This window comes from Phasianus colchicus, chromosome 5, assembly GCF_987193195.1.
Source record: "Phasianus colchicus chromosome 5, bPhaCol1.hap1.1, whole genome shotgun sequence".
NCBI classification, from domain to species: domain Eukaryota; kingdom Metazoa; phylum Chordata; class Aves; order Galliformes; family Phasianidae; genus Phasianus; species Phasianus colchicus.
This window is the reverse complement of record NC_143440.1, coordinates 44,705,573-44,732,502: the sequence shown is the minus strand read 5'-3', so window position 1 is coordinate 44,732,502 and position 26,930 is coordinate 44,705,573. Positions and strand designations below refer to the sequence as shown.

The following is a 26,930-nucleotide window of genomic DNA, read 5'->3' as shown; positions in this document are numbered from 1 at the left end:
CTATACTATTTTGCCTGAAGCCATTCTGGAGACTACAGAGAAAGTATTAGTGACCTGCAGGAGAAGCCGGGCTGCCTGATGTGGATGTAACATGAGCTTTAGCCAAAAGACCGGGAGCAACAGAGTTTGTTAATCAGTGTCTGTTATTTCTGGTCAGTCTCCTTGGGATATTAACTTGCATTGTTCTAACTCAAGCTCTTCTCCGGGTGGTTTATAAAGCAAGAGAACTTTTTTTTTGCCCTGTTAATTTCCTGAAGCACAAAGTATTGCTTTCTTGATTTAAATAAAGCTCCTGCTCTATTTTGGAATAACATAATGAGTGAAAAATGACTTTATCCATCCTGGTGGCAGGACAGCAGCTTGCTACGCTGCCAGCTGGAGAACCTGGATCAAAAACAAATTTGGGTTCCCAGGCTCTGTGCCAGATGAGCTGAGACATATTTTTGAGGTGATGTACTTGGACTCTAGGAGGAGGTTGTTGACTGTACTGAGCTTCTTTCAGAAACATCCTGACAGCTGATCCACAAAACACTACTGCTCCTTGCCTCAAAATGGAGAGCTCTCCTGGCCAGCACTGCCTGTGGCTGTTTGAAGGTGCTCCAAAGGAACTGGATGCACAGGTGAAGAATTTGGAGTACTCTAAGCAGAAATTAAGGAATTACGGCATATCTGTTCATCCTTATTTATCACTTGGTGTTGTATTGATCCAAACACAAGCCATCATGTATAACAGTGACTACAGCTTGTAAAAGGGTGCTTGCTCTTTTCATACGGGGCCAGAGCTGAAATCTGCATATAAGATGTCCTGAGGAATCCCTTCTCACTGTTACCCCACTAAACTTGACCTAACTCCATGCCATTCTGAAACCATGGTCATTCTGTCCCTTCGTCAGAGCCTACTCCTATCTCCCTGGCCACTTCCACCCTGGCCATGCAGGTGTCAGGTGTAAGGCGGGAGGCTGCCACTTGACTGGAGCACCCCACTGAGAAACCGGAGCTGTGGGTTTTTTAAAGGACAGAGCCCACACGGGGTCTGACCCCTTACAGCCTGAGTCTGGGTGAGACAGCATCTTCCAGCTGCTGTTCTCTCTATGGATAAAGATATTTTCAGCTGGAATGATCTGCTTCCACATTTCGTATGGACGTATTAAGTGCTTGGAAATGCTCCAGGTACTTGAAGTGAGACTATAAAGCAAGAAGTGACTACAAGGGAAAGCATGCTGTTTGAACTGCTCTATAGAAAAAGAACACCCTTTTCTCTTATCTGAACAGGTGCAATATAATATTAATTATGGCTGTATGTTCGGGTGGTCATTAATGGGTATGTTTATGTGTTATCTTTAATTGTCTATTTGTAACTTCAATTACTTCAAAAAATGAAATGTAGAAATAAGTATATTAGTAGCAGTCTGAGCAGTAAGAAGCATCTATAAACTTGAGGAGTCTACATAAATATGAGTCATGCCATATAGATACACAATAATTCCTTACTATTCACATATCACGAGGAATAGGGGGCTTCAACTTAAGCTGTTAGATGTTGGATTTAAAGCAAAGGAAGAATTTTTTCCACAGTTGATAGCTAAAGCATGGAATTCCTTGCTGCAGCTGTTGTTGATACTGAAGCTTGCATGATATTATATGACCTTTTTCAGGTAAATTGATAGGAAAAAAAGGCGTGTTTGTAGCATAATGCAGCATCTGGTCACATCTTTAGCTGGAGAAGCTTTTAAGCAGCAGGTTAATGCTGGCATAAATCCAGGAATGTAATGAAGTAGTGTGTAGGACAGCCATGGTGCACTGGGATATCTAAAGGCAGCTTCAGCTCACCTCCCTGAGGACTCTGCAGGCACCAGTATTGCCCTTTCTACTCAATAAATTAAGACAGGCATCAGTTTCCACCTGGACACCTTCAAGGTCTTAACCTGTCTGACCTGTGAAAGAAGAACCCCTGCTCATCAAGTGGAAGCTGTTAACTTTGGGGAGATCCCCTTTGGGTACTTGGTAACTAAAATCCCAGTCTTGAGGAGACGAGCAGCTACTTGCTGTGGTGTTGATGTGCACACACAACTCTCTTACATAGGTGCCTGCCCCCCCACAGCCATCAGCTGCTCGACAGCTGCTGGAGCATTCACAGGGGCAGTTCTGTAAGCCTGTAGGGGTTCCTAGATGCCAAGTCAGACTTTGCTGTGTGTTGGGAAAGCCGTCAACAAAGCTCTGTAAAAGTACACAGTCCTCCAAATACAGTGGTGTGGACTGAAGTCGGCAAATTTCTCTTATTGTCCTCTTGTTCTTCTGTTGTCATTTGCGTTTGGCTGATGAGCATTTTGATGCAGGGACAGTTGCTCTTCCTTAGCTTGCTTAGTACCTTAAAACCACCTTTTGGCCCATAGCTAGGGCTCATGTGCCAGAACTACTTTCCCAGAGCATATTGTGTGTCCTCTCCACGTTGGATTTGTGAGGAGTTTGCAGCCAGAGTATCTTTAAGCCTCACTGCAGTTTGAGGACTGTCTCTAGCTCCCTAGAACTGTGTGTGAGAACTCACAGTCAGTTGTGTCTATATACAAGGAATGTTCAAGTCCCAGTGCTGTGGTAGAAAAGACACGGCTCTGTTGCTGACAGTAATGCTTGTTCCACATCATTTGTTGTGTGCTTTCCACTATTGCAGTAGTCATGACAGTAACAGAAATAAATGGAAGTATGTATATAATACATGTATTCTCCAGCCTAATCTGGACAGTGCTTTTGGCCTTTCTCTCTCCTTAGAGTTGTGCTTTCTTACTGATTATCCTAGAGCTTGTGGAGTGTGTAAGTGTTAACTATCTTTGAAATGGAATCTGCGTGTGGTAATGGATGAGTAAAGGCCAGGATGATATACAAGGAGATGAGCATTATGCAATTCAAAGGGTCCATAGCTTTTGTTTTAATTTGTGAGGTTTTTGCTTTGTGAGCATCTGAACTTCTGATAAGGGTACATGCTTTGTTTTAACAACACAACCAAAGCACAGAGGAGCCCAACCTTCCTGACAGATAAGCATGCAGTAGGGTCTTGAGAACCGTGAGATTATGTGCTTTGCAGAGCCGAGGAGTTGCAGGAACAGTTTTCTAGCAAAGATAACAGCTGTACACAAATTTGTGTTGGGCTGGGTTTGCCCACAGAATGCAGTGTGATCCATCTGTCTTCACCTCAGCCACATCAGCTGGCCCGGATGTGGTGGTGGCTGCTGTCTGACTTACCCAGGGCATGGCAGTCTTTTGTGAATTTGCTGAGTGGTGTCTCAAGGCTCCCTAGTGACTTCTCAGGCCGAAGCCATACTTGGCGCACTTAACCAAATAAGTGGCTTCGATCACTGAAGGGATGCTCCCAACCACATGAGTGGCACTGACCAGCCAAGAAATTTCTCTTTAGTCAAAACTCAGCTTTGGCTTTGTTCCACATAGTTAAAAGTTGTGCTGTCAGTTTGTTTGCTGCTCATCCCCCGTGTTTGGTATTCCTCTGATTTTGGAGCCAACCGTGGGTTGTTTTTATTTGGATCAGATCATGTCTTGGGGCAAAACTGACATCATTGCTGGGCATCATTAGGGAAATGAGGAGCAGGGTGTGGGGATGCGGGTGCAGGAAGTGCCTCTGTTTCCCACCACTGAACTGGGAGGTGAACTCCGCTCACCAGACTGGTTCGTGGGGTCCGGCATGTGACAGGATTTCAAAGCAGCCCTTTGCCAACACCCTTCAGCTATGAGAGGCTCAGGAATCTTGTCAGGTGGAGAGCTGCTGATAAGTTAAGACTTGCATGCTATGGGGAGTAGACATTGCTCTCTTAGTGTTTGGTGGAGGATTTGGGTTGATTTTTTTTGTTTGTTTTAATCATTGTTTTAAAGAGTATTACTAATGGAGCCTTGGATATTCAGTGTCTCTCTGGTAAATTCAGGATCGTGGAGGTAAATACATGAAGACTGATCATACAGTTTTCGGTAGGTGGTAAAGCCCTTTCTTTTAAGTAGTACAGAAGTTCTTCCTCTGCTTGGTTGTAACATTTCCAATTCGGAAAAGAAAGAGCAATCAGTTGGAATAGCAGTGGTTATTTAATTTGTGAACTTTCTTTGCTAGCTTCTTTTTATTCCACGTGTTTAGCTATTGTTGTGATATTGCTTTGCATTTCCCATGCTTTACAAATTACCTTGCATATACCTTATGGAGCGACTGGACTTCACTGTGTAGCTTTTGGCTTTTTTCTTTTGTCCAGTTGGTTTTGACCTTTGGAATTGGGTTGCTTAACCAGAGGTGCGAGTAGTGTTTTTTTCCACTGAAGATGAGGTGCGTGTCATATATCAAGTGTCTTTAATGTCACTTTTGTAGTTGCTAGTTCAACATGTTGCCAGACACTGAGCTGTAACACACAGATACTGGGAGCGATGAATCTTGCCCGGAAAAGCACGGCGTGAGCAGAGGCAGAGCTTTGCAGCAAACACCGCTTGCACTGGGGGCATTGAACCAGGGCCGTCTCCTATTTCATTCTAAACAGGATAACAGAAACATTCTCAGAAATGCAGTGTTTCCAAACATATCAGAGGCGTGTATGGTCCAGCACCTAAAATAAATGAAAATATGTTTTCCAAGTCCTCTATTTTTATTTTGGCACAAATCCTGAATATTTGTAGAAGTACCAACAGGCTCTAGAGAGGAGTTGCTTCCAGTTACGCACGTGCCAGTGTGCTCTTATTTCTTTAGATCTGGCCTTCATTTTGAGGGCAGACTTCAATTTCGGAATGGTATAATTTAAAGCTATTTATAGTGCTTCGTGATTATCTGTAACTACTAAGGAAAAATATTGGGCAGAGAAGAAATGAAGATGTATCAGCTGCAGCTGCCTCAGCCCTCCAGGCACCCACTGTCGGGATGCAGCGCAGGCCGCTGCCAGCAGCACGGGAGGCTTCGATCCCGGTACTTAAAGTTTACTTTGCTGCTTGTCTTGAGCAGGGCCAGTGTTGTAGTGAATAATTTATAGGCAGCATGAATGAGCTCATTAGTCACCTTTTCAGAGCTTAAATGAGTTTTGCGGTTGTCGTTACATGAGCCTCTGTTCAGCAGCATGGCGGCCAGCTGCCTGCTCGCCCAGGCTGGCTCCTCTGCTCTGCTGAAACCTCCTGTGCTCGTTTACCCAGCCTGCATCCTCACAGCATTCTTTTGTGGGCACAACTGTACATCAGCCTTTTCTGTGCTTTGTGGGGTTGGAACCTGACGATCCTTGAGGTCCTTCCAACCCAAGCCATTCTATGATTCATCGCTGCATCACCTAACAGAGGCTCTTATAGCTGTCTTTGCGTGGATGCAGTCTGGGAACCTGGACCTGCATCTCACAGGATTTCCTTTGAGAACAGTGTTCAAGAAATGTACAGGAAGAGTAGTGCTGAGAGGTGAACAGAGGAAAGCATTCTGGAATATCCTGTTGTACAATGAGCTGGAAATCAAGCTGGGAATCAATACAATCACAGCTGGAAAACCCACCCAATGGAAGCAAACAGCCAGAGGAAAACAATCACCTTCTAGCTTACAATGCTAGTGGTAGCAAATTGTTTTTTGTGTCAGTTCCTGAGGACCTCAGTTTATGAGATGTGAACACAAACTTTGCTGTCAGGGAGGTCCTGGTTGAACTTAGTTTTGCATGTGTGGGTACATAAGTAAGTAATCCTGAAATCTGTGATGAAGTTTACAGCTTGTGTTCAGAAGAACTGGGGCAGGACACAAGATGCTGTCCAGAAGAATTGGTTTCAGGGATTCTATTGGCAATACAATTTGGGATCTTTATAAAAGAAGTTGGTTCTCCATTATAGTTTTTCCCAAAACTGGTAATCTTCACCTCTGTGCAGTGTTGGCAGTTGCTTTTCCTTTGCCTTGCTTTTAAGAACAAAAAATGCAGTTGATTTCTGATTCTGCTGATTACCTGTATGTTTGACTTAAGCAGTCACATGGTAAATAGTAATGTTGAGATAACTCCAGACCAAATTTTGCACCTGTAAAGCAGATAGCAGGGTCTGTGCAGTGAACCCAAGAAAATAGTTCTTTAGTTCTTACTTACGGAGCTTCTGCAGACATTGCAACAACACTAGAAGTACGGGCTGATGTTGCAATTAATTTACCGGCCGCTAGGTATGATCTCAGACCAATAAAGCCATTGCAGCTGAACATTCCCATTTGATGTGTTTATCCCTGCAACATTTGGCTTCCCACTGGCTGGGATGCTAAAATAAGCTGCAGTGGCAGAAGTGTGCTGTCACCAGTATAAGCTAAGTTTATTCCTGGGTTGCTAGTAAAGTGTGTTGGTGTAATTAGAGTGGCAAAGCATCTTTCTATGGACCAATTGTAATAAATGTGTGTAGGACAAACTAGCATGCATGTTCTTTTCCTTCAACTGCACTCGTGTACAGAAACATGCTTGTTGGAAGCTCGTCAGCTGTATATAATTTTAGTGCTAAGCATACTCATTTTCTTTGAAGCTGTAAGCATTACTACAATAACATATGTGCATACTTTATTTTAAAAGGAACTATTTCATAGAGCCTCTGCATTTTGTAATAAGAAATTCATTCTGTTTTATACTGTGAAACAGAAGTGTTGTAGATACGCTTCCTCTCACTTCTAACTAAGCTTCATGTTGGTGCTCCTTTTCCCACTGATTCAGTTCTATTCCTGTTGGATTTCTCCAGCAGGAGTAAATGAGAACTTGAGGGATAATTAAATGAAAGATTGGGAAATGCTTTGTAAATGTGATTCCACGTGAATAAATAAAGATAGATCTTCTGTTAGTAAGCAGAAGTAAAGTCTTCACTGCATGTGCAGCTTGTGCCGTTAGCTAGTGCTTGAAATGGGGGCAGCAAGAGGAGTTGTGCTTGTCCCAGCCCTGGGGTATGAGAGCAGAGCTGTGCTGCCTTGGGTGACTTCCTGTGGGATTCAGCTGCAAATAACCAACACAGGTTGGTCTGCTGTGAGCAAAAAGAAAGAAGTGTTCAAACTGCTAGGGCTGGATGAAGTTTCTCTCTGATATGCCATCGGTGGGAGGTTTGACTCCTCCTGGAAGGTGGAGGTATTAACATGGATGTGAATGGCTTGTGATGAACAAAGGGAGGAAATGCCAAGTGGTAGGTGAAGGAAGGGGCACGGGCTGCAGAATGGTAATGGGAGAAGATCGCTGGTAGCGGGAATTGTGAAAGAGGATGCAAGCAAACACATACTGTATTCATTTTCTAGTTCTTAGTAGTTTCTGAAGATGCTCAGTGTGCTTCTGCTCCATACAAGATTAAATCTATTGCCTGAGAGATATCAGAGATTCAGAAATGGCAGGAGTGGTAACGGAAGCCAGTCCTTTTGCTTGGAAGAAGGAAAGGAACAAAGGAAGATGGCTGGGGGGTGATGTTACAGCCCTGAGATGTCCGATGGCGAAAAGCTAATTTCAGTGGCTATAAGGAACACAGGCAGCAGCTACCTATCCACTTCTGTCTTTGCTAGGTTCCACATGCGCTGGGAGCCTTTCAGAACTGAGTATGTTTTGGTACAGCTACATGTCAAATTATAAATCCTCATGATCAAACTTAGCAGACTTGCAGCATGCCTCAGGTAGGAAGCTTAACGGCGGTGTAGACAGAATGAGCATTGACAAGGATGGCAATCAGGACATTGTAGTTGGAGATTGGGGTAGAAACAATGACTTAAAAATGAGGATAAGAGGAGCATGTCTACTGAATAGTGAGACTGGTGTGGTCACAGGACAGTAAATAGAACTATTTAGCGAGGCGGTGTAACATGGCTGTAATACTAGCAAACGGTGTTCACTGCTGAGATGCGGAATGGAGTGGGTAGATGAGCTGTGCAGGGTTGGTAGGACCCCGTGACCCTTGCTGTGCTCATTTTGCAACCATTGCTTGTAGCAAGTTATCAGGGATTCCAATCTGGGGGAGGATAAGAGATGAAGGAATATAAGGAGACGGATGGAAATCCTTGTTAAATAAGATACTGAAACATCTGCAGTTGGTATTCTGAAATCTGAGTGGAAAGATTAGACTGTTGTATATTAGCCCATGAGGTTAAAGTGCAGTGCTCTGCTGTTGGGACTTCTTTTTGCCCTTTAGTACTGCATATACTTTGGTCTTGATGTACAAATAGTTTTCATCTGTCGGTGTTGCCAATCTTCTGCTAAATGAGTTAGTATTACCTCTATGTAAGAAATGGTGAAATGAGTACCCAAGTAAATTTGGTGGCTTGCCTAGGCCTAGGTGTGAAACTGATCTCATTGTACCAGTAATAATGGGGAATTTTGCCATTAATTTTGAGCAGAAGTAAGCTGTATACCTGAATAGGATATGTACACAATAAGGTACTGCTCAAGATGCAATATCCTCTCTTATACTATGCTGTGTCCCATGAGTCTTCCCCCTTCTCCCTTTGGCAGCACTTCTTGTTAGCTGAATTCTTCTCCAAACACTCAGACTCTTGACTTTGCAAGTGAAGATAAATGTGACAGATCTCTGTGCTAGTTGGTAAGGAGACATGTTGATTCGCAAAGCATATGGAGTAAATTCAGGTGAGTGGCATGATGGCTTACTAATTTAGTTTGGGTTACAAACAAAAATGGCCATGAGATAAGAGCTGTGCACGCTGACGGTCTGCTGACTCTGGGTGCTGGGGCGGTCAGAGGGCACTGCTGGCAGTGTGGCTCTGCTGCCCCAGCTCTTATCTGCGTGCTGCAATCCAGCTGCTGGCGGGTCCTCCTGCAAATATGCAAGAATGTGAAAGAGCAGCTTGCTGGGTCCGAGAAGGGGAGGCTGTCGGCAAGAGGAGGTCTGAGTGAGTTATGGCAGGAATGGCTGAATGGTTTGTTTGAGAGAATGCTTGAGATGCATTTTGGCTTTGTGCTCTGAGAACTAAGTGGTCTCTCATCTAAAATTTTTGCATATGGCAGAGAGATTGAAAAAGGTAACCAATGCCTCAGAAAATGGCAAAGAAATGTGGTGGAACGTAGCAGTGATCCCAACTAAGCAGGGTGAGCACTGTGCGGGCCTGTAAGGCTTTGTGGCAGCTGTCCTGACTTTTCTAAGTAAAATTGCTAAAATGCTTTTCTTCTTCGCTTAGGAACAACTTGTGTGTGAGGCTTTGTACACATTCCTGTGCTTCTAACACACACTGTGCATTTGAGCAACAGGCCTTTTCTGTATTGATAGGAAAATTAATTTGCAAGTATGCTAAATCTGCAAGCCTCGCTTACTCAGGGAGGAAAACGCTTGGATTTTGTGGCTCAGGTACAATTTCTGATACCTGTTTTGGAGGTGCCTCAGTGCTGTGACGCTCAGAAGCTGTGAGGTCCAATGCCCAGTGCACAGGAGGTTGCAGCGCTGTCTGTGCTGGGCAGCTGCTTTTTCGTGTTGGGATCAAGTTAGGTCACTCCCCTTGGTCTAAGAGAGGCGTGCTAAGGTCGGTTTTGTTAATCGAGTTTGATACTAGTTATGCCAAGATAACTTCACCGGGACGAAATCGGGCCTAATTTTAGAGCACGGTTCTATGGGCTGCGGGAATCAACTGTGCTGCTTCGGTTCGTTTTACACGGAAGTGCGGCTGTACCAAGGCGGACGCGGGCAGGGCCGCAGCCCGGACACCGCCGCCCGCGGAGCCCCGCACGGCGCCGCGCCGGCCGCATTTGCAGACGGGCGCAGCCCCGGGGGCTCGCAGGCTCCGCCGTCCTCCGCAGGAGTCGGCCGCCGGCTGGGAGCGCGCCGGCGCTGCGGGACGGGACCGAGAGCCGTGTCGCTCCGACGAGGAGCGGCGCGCCCGCGGCTCGGCGCCCGCCGGCCGCTCGGGGTTCAGCCGCGTGGCTCCCGGCGGGGCTCGGCTGACGGCCGCCCGCGGCAGACGTAGCACGGGCCCCGCTCCGCCCGCCGGGGCCGCGGCCCCTCGCGCAGCCGCCGCCGGTAGCGCGGTGCAGCCCCGGCCCGGCGCTGAGCGGAGGCTCCGCGCCGCTCCGCCGCGTCCCGCCCCCGCCCGCAGCGCCGCCCGCCCTCCCCCCGCTGGGGCCGCCCCTCCTTTCCTCCCTCCCTTCCGCGGCTCTCCCGGCGCGGTGGCCCGGCCCACGTTTTCCCTCTCTCCCCTCCTCCCTGGTCATGTGTCGCCTTTTTTGTTTGCGGTGGAAACAATTTCTCGCTCTTCGGCTCGCGCCGGGCGGACCGCTGCCCGGCGGCGCGGGGTGGGGGGCGGTGCGGCCGAGCCCATGCAGGCGGCGGAGCGCCCCGCGCCGGGACCCCCGCGGCGCGCTCGGGGCTCGGGCTGAGGCGGGGCGCGCCATGCCCGCTTCCGTCAGATGAAAGTTTGCGCCGCAGCCATGGAAGGACCGCGCTGAGGCCGCCCCCCGCCAGGTGAGCCCCGGCCGCCGCCGCCGCCGCCCGCGGGGCCCCGCCGCAACTTGGCCGGGAGTTGGCGCGCGCGCCGCCGTGACCCGGCAGCCGGGCCGGACCGCGGGGCCGCGCTCCGGGCCGCCCGGGCGGGACTCGGGCTGCCGGCGCGCGGCCGAGGGCCCGTCCGGAGCGACGCGCCGGGCGCGGGCAGAAGTTGCCGTCCCGGCGCGGGGCGGAGGGCCGCTGACATCTGGCCAGCATTGGAGGTATGCGCGCCGCCGGCCTCCCCCGCCCGCCCGGAGCAGCGCCGGTCGCCTGGCAACGGCATTGATTGGCTGCGTCGCCGGCCAATGGGCGCGCGCCCCCCGCCCGGGCGGCGAGTGCGGTGGGAGCGGTGCGCGGGGGCCGCCCCCCCCCACACTCCCCCCATTTCTCCCCCCCCTCCTCCTCCTTCCCCCGCGTCGTCTCAGCGGCCGCCGCGCAACCCCGGCGCCGCGCGGGGCCCCGGCTGCGGACGGCTGCGCGCAGCCCGCGGAGCGCCCGCGGTTTGCGGCGGGTTAAAAACGTTCGCTCCGTCGCGGGCCCCCCTGTGAGCGCCGCTCCTTTGTCTGGTGGCGGGGAGAGGCGGCCGCCGAATTCTTCCTCGCGTCCGTGTTCGCGTCCTTTCCCCGGGCCGAGCCGCTCCGCCGGCAGACGCGGCCCCGCCGCCCCCCGGGCCGGGCACCGAGTGGTGCCGCCGCGGGGCTCGCGGCTCCGGCCCGCCGGGGGGCTCCCGTCCGGGAACGGGAGGGCGCCGAAATAAGCGAATTAAACAGAAAGAGAGCAGCGCGTTGTCATGGCGACGGCGCGATTACATTACTTTACTGTCAGCCGTCGCGTAAGTCCCTGTTCCGAAGCTCCTGGGACGCAACTTCCATCCGGAGCCGAAGTTGCGCTGCCGCAGGGCAGTGCCCGCCCGGGGCCGGCGGAGTTCCGGCGCAGCTCGTTTCCTCCGGCGGCCGCGGCCGAGCGGGCGGCCGTGTGGCGGCCGTGCCTCTGCCGTGCCTTTCTGCTTCGGTAATGGCCGCGTCCATCGGAAGGATATGGAGGAAGACCCGAGGAACTTCCCTTTTTCGCTTTTCTGTAGCGTCTGAAAGAAGTCCGTTGCTTTTCTTTCCCGGAACGGCTTTCCTCCCGTTTTTGCTGGTAGATACACCGCTCGTTTTGCTGCCGCCTGAGCTCTTTGCCCTTTAGTACGGTATCGAGTGTGACTGTAGGAAGTGCATCTCCGGTGGTCCCCTGGACGCAGGGGATTTCTGCCCTCGTGCAGGAGACTGCCTGCCGTTGAAACGCATTGATCCTCACCTCCGTTTATTTCGCTGCTGGCCGTGCACCCAGTCCTCAGTCCTGGCAGTTTTGCTGCACGGCAGAGGCAGGGAAGCTGTGCTGCTCCTGCAGTGCTGCTGCTCACACGCCGTTCCCAGCTCCATCCCCCCTGGCTGCCCGGGTCCCCCATCCCTGTCAGTTCAGCCTGCACTCAGCTCCCAGCACCTCCCGCCTGGCTTGGGCCACGGCTGGGGGCAGCTCTGTGCAGATTAAAGCCCTCTCTGTTTACATACACTTCTAAAGTGCTCTATTCCTCTGGTGCTTGTTTCCCTGTGTATTGGCCCTGGTCCTAAAGCTACTGTGTACTGCTTTCCTTCGTCCTTTCCCTTCCTCCTGTTTTGCTTTGCAAGTTCTGCTCTAATTCTTCAGTTCTGCTGCAGCAGTGCCTGTAGTTGGATTTGGTGCCTGTCTGTGTGAGCCCTCAGCCAGTGCCTCTATCACAGGGCTGTTGTATTGCCCTCAAGACTGAAACAGCTGAACTTAATCTGAAGCAACTGCTCCTAAGCCCCTCTTTTTTTTTTTTTTTTTTTTTTAAATTAACATGCTTATTAAAGTGATATGATCGGAGTATTCAATGATTTGATACACATATTCATTATTAAAGGAGTGTGTCCCTAAGATTTCCTGTGTGGGGCTTCAAGTACAGGGAGAACTGAGGCATATTGGCATTATCGTATCATTCCATGCGTTGAAAGTTCTTTGCTTGCCCTGACTTCGGGTTATTTTACCCAGCGTTTGGGAGTGGGCTTTAATGTGGGTCTGTCGTTTTTAAAACAGATGGCACGAGGCCAAGCAGCTGGTGGGGAAAAGCTGTCAGAATGTTACATGGTACCTTTACCAGCTAATAACTTTCTGTTTCTTTTCCCCCCGGTGTGGGACTCCCAGGAGCCTCTGCCTCAATGGGTCCAGTCATGCCGCCCAGCAAGAAGCCGGAGGGCTCAGGAATCAGTGTTCCCAGCGGACTGAGCCAGCGGTACCAAGATAGCGATTTGTCAAAGGCACTTCACGATGACGAGGACCTAGATTTCTCTTTGCCTGCCATCAGATTAGATAAAGGGGCCATGGAAGATGAAGAACTAACTAACTTGAACTGGTTACACGAGAGCAAGAACTTGCTGAAGAGCTTTGGGGACTCGGTGTTACGAAGCGTCAGCCCCGTTCAGGACATCGGTGATGACACGCCTCCGTCCCCCGCCCACTCGGACATGCCCTACGATGCCAAGCAGAACCCCAACTGCAAACCTCCTTACTCCTTTAGCTGCCTCATATTTATGGCCATCGAGGACTCGCCAACCAAAAGACTGCCCGTAAAGGATATATACAACTGGATTTTAGAACACTTTCCGTATTTTGCAAACGCTCCCACTGGATGGAAAAATTCTGTGAGGCATAATCTGTCCTTGAATAAGTGTTTTAAGAAAGTGGACAAAGACAGAAGTCAGGTAAGTTTGCAACTGTGGAGACCTGTCTGTGATAAAACTCACCGGCTTATCCCAGAATGTATTCATAACTGCAAAATGTAGAATACACAACGCTGTCCCTGGTAATGCAGTTCATTACATTCAGAAAACCAGCATTTCTTTAGCATGGCTCATTCTGATTTTATTAAATTCATTGTCTAGACATCAGTAAGAAAGCAGTCGGTATGTGTGTTTTCTTTGCTCCCCAGCTGGTGTCTTCATGCATAGTGGTTAAATATTGTTTTTAGTTACCGTGCTGTGGTAATGGTTTCCAGCTCTACTAGATGAATGTAATCATGTTATAAATAGGCTGCTTGCTGTTCTTGGCTTACACAAACATATAGTGAAAGGGTATGCCTTACGTAAGAGGCCATCTCTTTTTTTCCCCAATCTGTATTGTACTCAGAAAAGAAGGTTTTTTTTCTTTTTTTCTTAAATGAGCAGAAGTAGTACTGAATTGTAAGGGCGAAGCTTCATTCTCTTACGGGTAGAAACTCTTGAAGCAGAGCAGATAGGTCTGGCATCAGAGGTGAAAGTTACCAGAAACTCAGCCGTTCTCTCTCCGGAGTTTTGCCGTTTCTGAGAACAGTGCAGTGGCAGAAGTCTGGGGAGCAGATTGTTGCTTTCGGATCTCTGCTGTTGCTGTCTGGTTTCATTGCTGAATCCTCAGCTGCATCTGCAGGAAGAGGCTGTGTGCAAGGGAATGGGGAAACGAGCCGCGCCGCGGAGGCAGGACTTTGCATAACCTTCTATTGCATAAACCAGACTGGGAGCAGATAGCATTTTCTGGAGGGGGCGGGCTCCAGAACCTGCGATCTGGGATGAATCTTTGGCAAAGTATGAGCATACTGATAAAAATACCAGCCTGCAGATTAATTTCACAGTCCTTCCCACAGGTTGGTGAACTAAATAGCAGGTAGAATCACGTCGCTGGCTGCTCTACAGTTGGCTGAAGATCAGAAAGGGAGCACTTTTTTTTTTCTGGCAGAAATAATAGATGCTCTCAGCTGCTGTATTTCAGTTAAGTTAGTGCTGTGATAGTCTTGTAACTGGTTACCCTGGAGCGAGACTTCTGTTGGTGGTGCTGTTCTCCCTAGTTTGGGTGCGATTTAACTTTAAATGCTCTGGAGTAGAAAGTATTTTTGAGATGAAGAGTCTTACATTACCCTAAGCTAACAACTTTTTATTTAAGATTACTTGATTTGCTTTTCCTTGCAGCTTTACTTTTTTAAATGACTTTTTAAATTCTTTTTTTTCCTTTTTTTTCCAATGTCATTCCCTGAAATCCACTGTCCACATATTGGAGATCACATGCTGTATGTTGGTATTTTTATAAATTCATTGCTGTGAACGATTGTGTACGAGATTAAAAAACCTGTTCCTGAATTGGATCTTGTTTCGTGTAAGCCAGAGCCTCAAATTCTTGTTTGAAAGCGAGACTATAATAGCAAGGGCCACACCAACCTTTTATGATCCTGTCCCAGGCCATAAGAAACCTTAACACACGGCACATGTTAAAAAAGACAACCAGTATCATAACTGGCAAGGCATGTGTTTAGTGCTGCCGTTTGTTCTATCTCCTTCCTTTGTTTACAGGCTGACTATTTAAATTACAGTTTCCTTCCTACGAGGAACTTGTCTTCATGCATACCTGTCAAATACCCGCAGCCTTCTAAGATCACAGGAACCATACCATGAAGCACTTCTCCACGGGGAAGGGGAGAAGCACAATACATGAGTAGTCACCTACATCTTGAATTCATGATTAGAGCCATGGTTACACAGCGAGACAATAAGGTGTGGGGAGAGCTCTTGCCTGTGTAAGTAACGAGGTGGGGTTTTAGATTTCCCTAGAAAAGCATAGGATATGAAAAATAATTCCTTCCATCTTTTCGTGCTCCTGAGCCCTTAATAACTATGCAGTCACCCTGCTGGTAGCCAGCATTAAGGTAATTGAGAAGAGAATCTGAAACTTAAAATGCACAAAGTCAGGTCGCTTAACTCGCATCCTGGCCAAGGGACGTGGCAGGTGGGGACGGGAGTGCAGAGCTGGCACTGGGAGCGGGTTGCTGAATCAGGTGCCTGACAGCTAATTGTGGACTTGGAAAGCACTAACCTCCAACTGCTGGCTTTGAAAAGACATTCATGTGCTCTCACACACCTCCAGAGTTAGTTAGAGTGCCTTAGAGCAAGCAACTCTGTTGCTGACAGCAGCCTGCAAATCTCATGGGGCCCTGGGACCTCGGGCTTGGGTTAACTCTCCATTACAGGGAATCATCTCGTGCCACTTCTTCCAGTTTGTTGCCACATTCTGCAAGTTACAGGTTTAAAGTGTGCTTGTCTTACTGTTTTTATGTGACAAAGAACATTTGGCAAATGGCATCTCTGAAATGCTAACAAGCTGGGCTCCGAAATGTGGAGTGCAGGGAAGGAGTTAATCAGTGCTGGGAATTGCAGGCATTTGCTAGCTGATGTGCACTGACACACACTGGAAAGCTAGAAGCTTTCCTCTCTGAGTTGTGCTTTCCACTGTTTGTTTGTATAGCCTTTCGGTAATGGTTTTTCTAAAAAAAGTTCTGCTGAACACTTAATTCTTTTTTGGATTTCCTCTACATAGTAGTTCCCTCAGTCTAGGGCTTGCTCATTTATATTCATGGGCTAAATATGTATTTAATAGCCTACAGCTCCTTCTGTATGCGTGTGAATGCTCGCATTTCCTAATGTGAGATCCTTGCAACAGAAAGAACTTCCCAGCTTGTCCTGTTCTGGATCTTCTGGGGGAGCAGATGTTTTATCCCCAGCTGTGCTCATGTATTGCTGCAGTGCACAGAGCTGCTGTGCCATCGGGCTCCCTGGGCAAGGCGACAGTGACCGCGTGTAACTTTGCTGCTGGCTTGAGGCAGGCAGGAGGGCTGGAGAAGGGAAAACGCTGAGCCCTTGATTGTGCAAACCTCTTTGCATTGAGCTCAGCAGTTTAATAATAGTTGGCCGGAGCATAAAGTGTCACATGATGGGGAGCACAAGAGGAGTTCCCTGGCTTTGTTTATACTGCTGGACTTGTGAATTCAGTCATTCAGATTAATCCTATTGTGAGCACACAGATCTAAATGTCCTCTAGTGTGTGTCCCGTTTAGCACAGTCCTCAGCCCATGACTTCTCTGACTTCCCTGCCATCTGGTCCTTGGCTGTGGAGAGGAATTTTTCTTGTATATGCGTCTCCATAGCAACACGTTTGCAGTTGATATGGAAAGTAAGCAGTTGCCCTAGCAACGGAGTTACTGATGTGGCAGCTCCTCTGCTCGCAGGGAAAGGGCTAAGCTAGTTCAGACGCATTATGTAGGTTTGCTGTAATTATAGCTGCGCCCACTAGTGCTGCTGTAGCTAAGGGTCTGTTGAAATATTTTGCGATAAGCCCCATTTTTTTCTCCTTGAAGATCTGTATTATTATCCGTGTAGGGATTCCTGCTTTGAACAAAGGCTGCTAAGGTTGTGTTTTCAGGGCGTGTGATCAATCTGTGCCTTTTATGAATGCAAACTTTGCTGATTGTTATTATCAAACGTGAGTGGATGAAGGAAAAAGATGCTTGGCATCACTGGCGTCTCTGCAGTTTTTTGGTCTCACTCAGCAGCCCAGTTATGGAAGAGGAAGCTCTCATCCTGTGCCTTGTGCTCTGCTGCCTTTGTTTGCCCGGTCTGTGCCGCTCCGGATATCCCTCCTACAGAGTGCACTCCTCTTTGTGTCTGCCCTGCTTGTCTGAGGCAGAGAAACGTGTGTGTGTTCCTAGCTGGGTGCATGCTAGGGAAATTCAAGACTCTTCAAGGTTTGTTTGGTGCTTGTGCTGAGGGATGACTCAATAAAAATGTCTCAATAAAAATGTAATGAAAGTAAGGGATATGTTTATGGGGATGGGAGAAGAAAATTCTCCTCGCTTGATGTTGAGGTTATTCTTAGAAGTACATGGACCATAACTGGGTCACAGAGATCCAGCACAGCTCCTCCTCTGTCTGGAGCAGGCTGTGGGACCCGAGGCCTCCCGAGTGTTACTGGGGTGTGCGGGATGTCCTCACGTCCTGTGTAGCCTGATCTGTGCCATGGCCAGGGAGCTGGTGGGACCCCACATGCAGCGTGGGGACTTCTAAGGAGACCCTGCAGCAAGCATGCTTCCTCTAAGGTGATACTGCCTGGGTTTTTGACAGGTAAAGCCCTGCGAGAAAGTAAGAGCTAGCTGGAGTGAGAGGCAAGGCAGTCTGAATGTTCTTTATTATGAGATCTCTTAATCCAATCTGCATACACACAAAGGTGGTAGACTCGTGGCAGTATCCTCCCTCTGCTAACGTTCAGGAGGATGTCCTTTGAAAGCTGTGTGGCCCTCTGGGTACGGAAACAATCTCCTCCAGTTCTGATACAGTTATCACCTTGCCTGACCCACATAGCACAAGCATCAGTATTGTGTTGGGTTTGTAACATCTGGTTGGAACGACAGTGGAAAAACCCCTCAGACTCTTGTTAAGGACTTCAAATGATGCTGACGCTGTTAATAAAATGATGTCCTAAATGAGCAGATCCAATTGTTAATGACCCAGATTGTTAAAAGAAAAGCGTGGGTTTTTTAAATTAGAATTTGTGTTGTGCTTAACCCCAGATCCATTTTCTTTTATCTCAGTCTGTCATATATGAGCTCTCAGACACCAGAAATGTTCCCCTCAAATTATTTTTTGAAGCAAAGAGAGTCATCTCCTTCCAGAGAAATCATAGCAGTCTCTAGAAACTTCCTCTAATACGGGATTTCCAGATATTAGACAATTTGTGGAGAGCTTTCTTGAACCCTTTCAGCTTTGTTTTTGAAGTGCAAAAGCAAGGAATTATACAGAATATTTAAATAATAGATTTCCTAAGGCTCTGCGTGGAAATACTCTTCCACTTAGCTGGCTTCCAGCTGGTTGACTACATCACTGCTTACTCTTTGCAGAAGAGACTGCGTGTGTGTGCTGGTTTAGAGCTGTATGGTGCATAATTAGTTTTTTTTTCAAGTAGTGATAAGAAGCTGGCAGTAACCAAAGACCTCTGCACCTTCTATCTCAGTTACTGGTGTTCCTGACCCTGAAGATAGGCAGAGGGCTGTCCCCATCCTGGGGAGCTGTGGTGGGCTCTGAGTGTACCCTGACAGGCAGTTGGCCTGCTGGTTATTTGGGGTAGCTGACCCACGCAGATGTGAGGTATGTTAGTGCTGCAGGGCCTGGACATGAGAGCAGAGCCGGGCTGCTCTGCGTGCAGTGTGCCTGGGCTGTGCAGGCCGGATGGAGCGAGCTGTTGGCCGCAGCTCCTCCCTGTTCTGGGCTGCGTGCTCCAGCAGCGTGCTGACACGCTTTGGTGTTTCAGCAACCAGCCCTGGATCTAGTTGCAGATCAGATCCAGCTGGACTTTTTTTCCTCTCTTTTTGAATTCTCGAGTTGCTTTTCAGCTCGGTTCCTCAATTCAGGTCACAGCCCAGCAGTCAGTGGTGCTGGCACAACCGAGGGAGCTATGACAGGGGCGGCTGGGGAGTACCTTTGAGGTGCCCAAGGGGCAGTGACAGCAGAGGCCTGATGGAGGCCAGCCCCGCAGGGAGAACAGGTCACACGTGAGATCACGGGGCTGGGGCTTCGAGGAACCCCAGAGATCACTCGGTCCAGCCCATGCTCAGTAGAGTCGCCCTCAGCAAAGGGACGTAGCCAGGCAGGCTCTGAATGCCTCCAGAGAAGGAGACTCCCTTTCTTCTTCTGAAGATGTTGGCTTTTGGTTTTCTCCTGGGAGCAGTTGTTCAGGGGACCAGTGTTGAGGATGCTTCACAGCTGGTTTAAACTGAGCCAAGTGTGGGCTGCCGGCATCAGACACAACCCCCAACAGCCTTTGCTATACAGATGGACCCCTCTTCTCCAGGGCCACTCTGTGAGCCCCTCTCCAGCTTCTCCCACCCAGCACCTGTGTCACTGCGCGGTGAGCTGGAAAACCGTTTTCAGTGGGATTATTTTTCAGTGGGCTGATTTCATTGGTTCTTTTTCAGCTCCCTGCTTGGCTTGTGGTCTCTGTGGTCAAGTGGTACCTGCGGCAGCACAAGAGTGGGCTGAGCTCCATTCAAATATGCAGCAGCTGGCAGCTTAGAGCTGGAGCAGGGGGTGGGCAGGGCTGTGGGGACATGAGCAGTGGAAATGGTTCTGAGGGAGCTGCGCTAGCGATCCTCTCAAAGGCTGTTTTGAGAGGACACTGCTAAGGAAGGATGTCCACAAAATCAGTTGTCAGGCTTTTCTGTGCAGTTGTCTTTATTTCCTCGTTGCCCACCAGTGCTTCTTCCTTCTTCCTGCTAACAGAGCACTGCAGACCCACAGACCCAGTCTGGCCCTGCAGCCGCTCTCTGCTCTGAGTACAGCACTGGGCTAGAATTTGGTGCTGAGCAGTGCCTTACGTGCCCATGAGCAAATGCTGACCCATGGGGAACTGCGGGGAATTTCTTGTGGGGAGGGGTTGATGTGCAGCTGAGCAGCAGGCTGGGAAGTAAGGACTCACTGGGCTTTCTCAGCTGGCTGAATGTTCACACTTCAGTTCTTCACCAAAACAGCAAAGAATCCGTTTTAGCTACTAAGTGTGTGTCCCTTGGACTTCCTCCTTCCTCGAGAGGGAAGCGGAATGCTTCCTGCTGGCTGAAGCAGAGCAGCGGGTTGTGCTGCACAGCCTCATTCCTGGGCAAAGACCTCTTGAGAGGCTTTTAGAAGAACTGGTGGTGATTGAGTGGCGTGACTGTGAGTGCTGCCTGGGCAGCCTGAGGCAGCCTGTGAGATGCTGAGGAGCCTTCCTTCCTGTGTGCAGGATGGGCTGGTAGCAGGTGTGTAGCTGTGTAGCTCTGTTTTCTGTACAATTGTTCAGATGTTGGCCCGCTGGCCAACATTTTCAGCTGTCTTGTTGCTGTATTTTCATGGTAAATGTAGGTAAATGGTCCAAGCTGTAGTCTGCGTGGAAAAGAAGCTGGGTTCTATTTTAATTTTTTTGTTGTAATTGTGTATTGATCAGTGGTGACTCAGTGTCTAGAACTAAAAGTAACTGACTTTTGTCTTGTTGAGAATGGCAGAACATTGCCGGATAAGGCAACGTGCAGACAACCCATGTAGCTGCAACAACACAGTGCACTATGCTGCAGTTACATGTGTGGACACAGATTTCCTTTAAAAAAAAAAACAGACAAATGCATCTGGTTAAGTATTGCTCAGTAAGCCTCTGGGGAAGCACTGTGCTGCACACTGGTATGTATTTTTTTAAGCTAATTAAGATTTCCCTCCCTGAGTATTTGCTCTTACCGTTTGATTCATCATCTGGTATTTTGAACTAGTGCAGCTTTCCTGAGCGCCATGCAAAAGAAGTTAGCGAAGAAAGTTTGCTTTAATGAGACACATACGCACGTTGCTAGTTTTCTGGTACTTATAGCTCAAGACAGTTGATTGTAAAGAAGAAATTTGTTAAGAACTATGAGATTTTGCTTTCTTCAGCATCAGTAGCTGGCTTGTTACGATTCAGCAGTATAGCTTTATTTCTTTGGTAGCTAACTGCTTTCCCAGTACCTGCCATTCAGCCCAGTTTCCAGTGAGTCTCTGCCCCTCTCCCAGCTGTTCCCCACCTCTTGTGCCTCAGCACTGGCCAGAAGTGGGACACCTGCTCAGTTCAGGGACCGAAAGATGCTGCAGGTAGGAGAGAGGTGCCAGTGCTGTCAAGATTTATGTACACAACAGCTGCTCAACTTGAGTCACCACAGCCCTCCATATCTTGTGGAGTGGCTCAGGCTCACCAGTGGACTGAGGTGCATGAGGTGTGGAAGCAGGCAGGGGCAGTGACCCAACTACTTTAGCATTAATATTTTTTAAATAAGCCCTTTTAAGCCTGAAATGTTACTTGTTTTTTTTCTGTTCTCCCACCATTTGGACTCTCAACTTCAGGGGAGCTGCTTTTGTTTACTCTTGGGTAGATACCAGAGAGCTGAGGGCTGCAGAAAGCAGCAGTTGTAGCTGTAAACTATGTCTCTGGCTCTTACTTGGTTATCCATAATAGTCATTTTGGAGACGGTACATTTTAATTTATTAGTTATGTTTTTCAAATTCCATTCTGGGTGTTATGGAAACTTTACCCTGGAAACTGGTGTAGGAATTTGTGAGAGGACACATTCCAGGGATCTTAAATGTGAGTGGGTTTTTCCTTGGTACGGTAGGAAAGAGACCAGATTGCTGTCCAGAGATTTAAGATGCCCAAACTCTATCTCCTCATGCTTAATTGCTGCATTTCATTGCAGTAGTGAACAGTTGCAATTTGCCAGTAGTTGAGTACTACCAGGATTCTGAAGCAGCAGTGTAAGTTGCTGAAAAACACCTGTCGGTAAGCAGAGGAATGAACGAAAGTCTGTATGGGGAAGAATGAATAGCAGAGAAGTGTCTGTGGCACTACGTGGAGCAGAAACTTACCTATGGGATTTTGCACAACAGAATCTAGTAGAATACTAACAGCAGAATTCACACTAATTTAAGCTATCAGCAGAAAATTAGGCTCTGCTCCAGAGCTGTATTTTTGAGATCCCATGGCTGCCTACTGCGGGAGGGTACTCATTGAGATGTGTTAACTATGGCAAATGTTTTTCTGATTTTACTGTGGAAAGAAAAACCTCCAGTGCAACTGGTAGGGGCTGTGGGGGTTAATAAGGGCTGGGGTTGGGTACTGACACGCCGTGTCTCAAGCTTTCATTATCATGTTTTTCTGTTTTCCTGAAGTGGAGAGTGGGAAGGTTTGCATGCTCTTTTTGAATTGGACAGGAGTTTTTGAAATACTCTGCTTTTAGATTAGGAGGAAGGAGGTAATTGTCATTGTTAGGAGTAAGCGATACAGAATGTAATGAAAGCTGCAGTTTTGCAGTTAGGTCCGTTCTCCTTAAATTGTTGGGTAGAACTAAACATTTCACATGGTTTGTCTTTAAGAATAAAATCCTTTTCATGCGGGATAACTGTTTTTGCAAAATTTCTCTTCAGTATCACTATCTTGTACAGTCTGTCTGTGTGCAGCCTTCTCCAAACCTACAGCAGGGAAACCGCATGTCCAGGGATCCTCACTGCTCTTAGGAATGCTGCCAAGTCTTTGGAGAGGAATGCTTGATGGATGTGAGAACTGCATGCTGCAGGCCGAGCTGGAGCTACAGTTACATCCAGACTTGGAGAAAAAGTGGTATAGAGCTCCTGGGTCAAAAGGCATTTCATCCTGCAGGAATCGCCTTTACAGATCGCGTTCAGTTCTAAACTTCCATGAAAATAATGGTAGGATTCTTGCATTCATTCACCGTTCTTGAAGTACTTCTGTGCTGTAGATCAGAGGTGTAAATGAGTCATTGGTTTACAGGAATTGCAGATTAGGGGTTTTGTTGGGAGGGACTAGAAGTTACGGGGTTGGTGTGGCTGAGAGAGTGAGACATCAGGCAAGTGCTTTGTTTTTCCGTTCTGGCAATTGACATTGCACATTATTGTTACATAATTGCCTCATTGCACTAATTAATTTGGCTTTTCTCTCTCTTGCCCCCCTTCCCTAGAGATCAATGTTTTCTCTCAGGGCTCAGTGTTTAATATGCAGCCCTCACTGTTGTAAGAGTAGGGTTATTTTTTTGTTTTGTTTTGTTTTTCCAATTTATTTCAAGTTCTAGTGCTTTTTAGACTTTGGGCTGTACGACAGAGGAAAGAAGCTGTCATAAAGAGATAAATTGCACTGAAGACTCAGTACAGAGCTAGCTCCCAGCTATTGAGACAAATGGGATTTTAGTGTTCGGGCTCTACCTCCTCTTCTGCTTAAATTCATTTATTTTTGTATCTCTCTATCCCTGTGTGTATATGTACGTGTGTGTGTATGTATATAAACACTACCATAATCATTTTGGTTTTCAGATCATCAAAGCACTTGTGAGGTGAAATGGGAGCAAAAAGCAGTGGATTTGGACTGTCACACAAAGCTCTCTACTTGCTCGCATCCCTGCATTAGGAAAGCAGCATGCTGTGGCAGTGGCATGTGCAGAATTTCCTTAGGACAGATGTGCTGTGTTGCCGCAAATGGTTACCAGTCAGTCTAAACAGATCGCTCTAAATCATGATACTAACTAACCTGAACTGTCTCTCTTGGTTTTTTTTTGTGTTGTTTTGTTTGTTTGTTTTTCCCTAAAGGAAACCAGAACTTGAAATGTAGAAAAAAACTGACAGCTCTACTTCTGTTAATTTTTTATACTTCTAGGTTTTACTAAAACACCTGTAAGACTTTGGCACCTTTTGGGGCAGTGCTGCTTGTGTTTGGAGGAAATAAGTTCCGTGTTCTTAGCATAAGAAGTCTGCTTTGGTCTGTCATTTGCTGTTGGCTTTTAGAGCTGAGTCATTAGGAATTTGGGAAAACAGAGATGTAATTATGACCATTTCCATGAAGAGATGAGCTTTACTGTCATCCCTCTTGTTTGAGAAGAAATACAAAATTTTCATCTAGAAAGCTTTGATTTTAATTTGTAATATTGAAATGGAAAGAAAGATCTTGCTTTTTGCTGACTTGGGAAAAAGTGTAGGAGAATGTAGTCCTCATCCCCTACTTAAAATATTTGCATTATTTTAGTTTCTAAGTATACACACTTATGATCTAACTGCTTTTGCTAATTAGCATCTGCTCCTTCACCACCACTCGAGTCCCTCTCACCCTCCAGTGGCACTACTGCCAAAAATCCGTTTGGCTGGGCTTGAGCTGATGGGACAAACTTCTGTTTCTTGATTACGGTACAATTACCCATTTGTGTGCTGCATCAACCTCAATTTATTTCCCTCACAATTTATAAATTAGGGGTCACAAACTTGATTTTGGATTTGCACTCTGAATCTTTAATTTAGCCATGCATTAGGAAGGGGAAGAATTTGCTTCATCAGTGAGCTCTGTTTTTTCCTGTTTTGACTGTCAGTTCCTGTTGTTTGGCATCAGTTTGAACAGCACGATGGTTCCAGAGCCTGCTTAAGTGGCTTTTCAATTCAAGCCATGTGTAACTTCAGCTCTGCTAACGGAGTGGGATTGCTTCTCATTCTTCATACAGATACACAGTTCTGTTTTCAAAGAGAGGCACTTCTGTAATGATCCAGATGAGTTTTCTGTGTTGTGTGGCTTTTGAGGTAGACAGAATAATGCTAGTGTCCAGATGTGTGTGTAAAAGTGCAAATGCATGTGATAGGGATGGGGACAGTAGTTTCTATGCAGATTTGTACCCTAACATTCCTTAATTTGGCTCAAAAATCATGATACTATTTAAAATAATGGGAGATGTCTTATTTTAGAGTCTTTAAGATCCCCACCATCTCTTTACAGAAATGAAGACAACTGGAGATGTTTTGTTTTCATGATTTTGGAGCAGCTTAGGCATTTCTAATAAAAACACCTAAAATCCCAGTATGGTACAATGCCATGAATTGGCAGTATTGAAGCCAGATTCTGGAGGTTACCGTCAAGCTGTAGTCTGTCAAGTTTCTTCAAATTCTTTTGTTGGTGGTATGTTTAGCATTTCCCCAGAGAACCCTGTGTGAAGAAAAAACAGCAACTAGAGAAATCCTCTTTAGTACAGTGCAGAGTTCAGTGTCTGCAGTAGCACGACACAGCTCTGAGGCCTGGGACTGTTTGGAGGACTCCCTAGGAAGGGGCTGCTGTTTTGGTTTCCTCTGTGAGGCAGGCAAGTGTGGATCTGCACACCACCACCATGCTCGAGGGCTGGCTCTTGCTCTTCAGGAGGGCTTGGTCTGCTACCTAGACCTGAAGCTCCTCTCAGAGTTGTTAATGGTCATTTGGGTCGATGTAGTTAATCGTAAAGTGTGCCTGCCTTTTTGCTCAGCCTTAGGTAGGAAGTTGTTGTCTAGGTACACATCTTTCTCTCTAGGGGAGTACATTATTTTTCACATTTAGGTATTCATTTCCTATTGCTGTTTTTGTTTCTTTTCTCTTAGTTCTTTATTGTTTCCATCACCTAGTAATGGAGCTGTTCACATGCATGGGTGTGAGGACAACATGGCAGGGTGAAGGGCTTTAAGTCACCCTTATGCTGTGCTGAAAGCTCATTAGCATTTAAGAAAAGAAAGAAGTTGCAAGCCTTTTTGAACAAAATTTTTCATTTGTACACCATCTGCTATTTTTGGTGCGTCAAACGTGAAGGCTTCCTGTGTGAAACCGATAGCAAAGAAGATCACAGAAGACCTGGAACAGTGACTCAGGTCACAGCAGGCCTGTTTGTGTGACACCCGTGTCATCAGAATAGCTTCATTTTGGCATTCTTCAATGAGATTTTCTTTTCCTTTAGAGGGTATATTTGTTCAAAGGCATATTTGATCTTGAATAATTTGGAAGAAAACAATTTTCCATCTTTCGGTTCTGAGCTCTTCACAGCATTAACATCTGATGTTGGATGGTTTGTCAATTTGTGTTACTGGAGTCCGCTCAGAAATGGTTTCTCCCTGTTTTCTTCCACTTCAGGCACATTAAGTCAAATAAATTCATGCACTGATGTTTAATCATTGAGCACTAATCACCTTTGTGCAGTATTGATCAGCAGCCTTTGTGTATACTATGATTATAATGAGTAATAGCCTGCTGGTAAGTACCAAGGAGTGGTGCAGTGAGTTAGCCCTGTGTAGTGCTGCTGCTAGTTTTCTAATTCCCAGCAGTTCTTACTCTCATCATAGAGCATTGCTTTCCTTTTCCCTTCCCTTGGCCTTTCCTTTTCCCCTGTTCCATGCTCCACTGGGTGCAGCCCTTCCTGCCTTCCCACAGACACGTGCAGTTGCCCACGGGATCCTTTTCCTAAGCAGTGTGTCCTTCCTCCTCCTCCTCCTCTCAGCCCACTCCTGTTTTACAGGTGTCTGTCTGTGAACATCACACTTGAAAAGGACTGCTTGTTAGATAACGAAGTTAAAAAAAAGACTGGGGAAAACCCAAGTAGGCAGGGCTGTGGTGTGTGGGTTGAAAGCTTTTTTCCCCCCTTCCTCCCACCCTTTCCTTACAGAGTAAAAGACAGTCTGTGTGTGAATTCACTGTTCTGAATAACCTCTCTTCTGCACACACAACTGATGCTCACATCCTGTTTTGTAGCGGCTTGGCCGAAGCAGCCCCCTGAAGAGCGATGTTTCTGTTTCTGCAGGGTTTGTTTCTGCTGGCTCTCAGGCTGGCTCTGCTGCCTGTGGTGCATGTCCTCCCATTCTCTTGCAAATTTAAGGAAACCTGCTTTTCCTTTACGTCACTTTGGGATTTGGAATAAAGTGAAGCGGACTTTAATTGGAGGAAGAATATATACTGAATGAGGATCCTGAGTTATTTGGACTTTGAAGAATGTTTTGCTAATGTGGAACTGGTCTGCCTGGGAAGCAGCATGAATAAACCCGTGAGCCCTATTCTTGCCAAGCTGCAGATTGTCATCAAGGACTTGCTGGCTTCCTTGAACGTATCTAAGTGGAAATATTTGTCGTCTTTTTGCTTTAAATCAACTCACACCAGTGAATCTCTGTCATATTTGTCTAATGGAATCACTTTGCCTTGTTTAATAAACTACCTGCATACTTTTCAAATTTGTTTCATTGGCAGAAGTGCTCAGGGCAGCTGAAAGGCAGTATTAATTACCTGCTCTCAAATACGCTTGATGGAGTGGCTCACACTGCAGAGGGCCCTCGTGCTGA

General features: G+C 47.2%; 1 protein-coding gene and 1 pseudogene across 11 annotated transcripts in view; both read left to right on the top strand.

The window, feature by feature from the left end:
* FOXN3 (forkhead box N3) overlaps positions 1 to 26,930 on the top strand; it is a 228,412-nt gene that overhangs the window by 96,308 nt on the left and 105,174 nt on the right. For 8 of the 11 annotated variants that reach the window (XM_090141498.1, XM_090141497.1, XM_090141503.1 and 5 more), the window contains one exon: positions 12,628 to 13,184. In XM_090141498.1, coding sequence (XP_089997624.1) covers positions 12,628 to 13,184 — 557 coding nt within the window. Of the gene's footprint in view, positions 1 to 6,904; positions 8,834 to 10,100; positions 10,399 to 11,275; positions 11,563 to 12,627; positions 13,185 to 26,930 lie in introns of those variants that run through there. The other 3 variants (XM_090141502.1, XM_031593109.2, XM_031593111.2) reach the window with 3 other exon arrangements.
* Positions 10,966 to 12,621, top strand: LOC149917894 (uncharacterized; annotated as a pseudogene).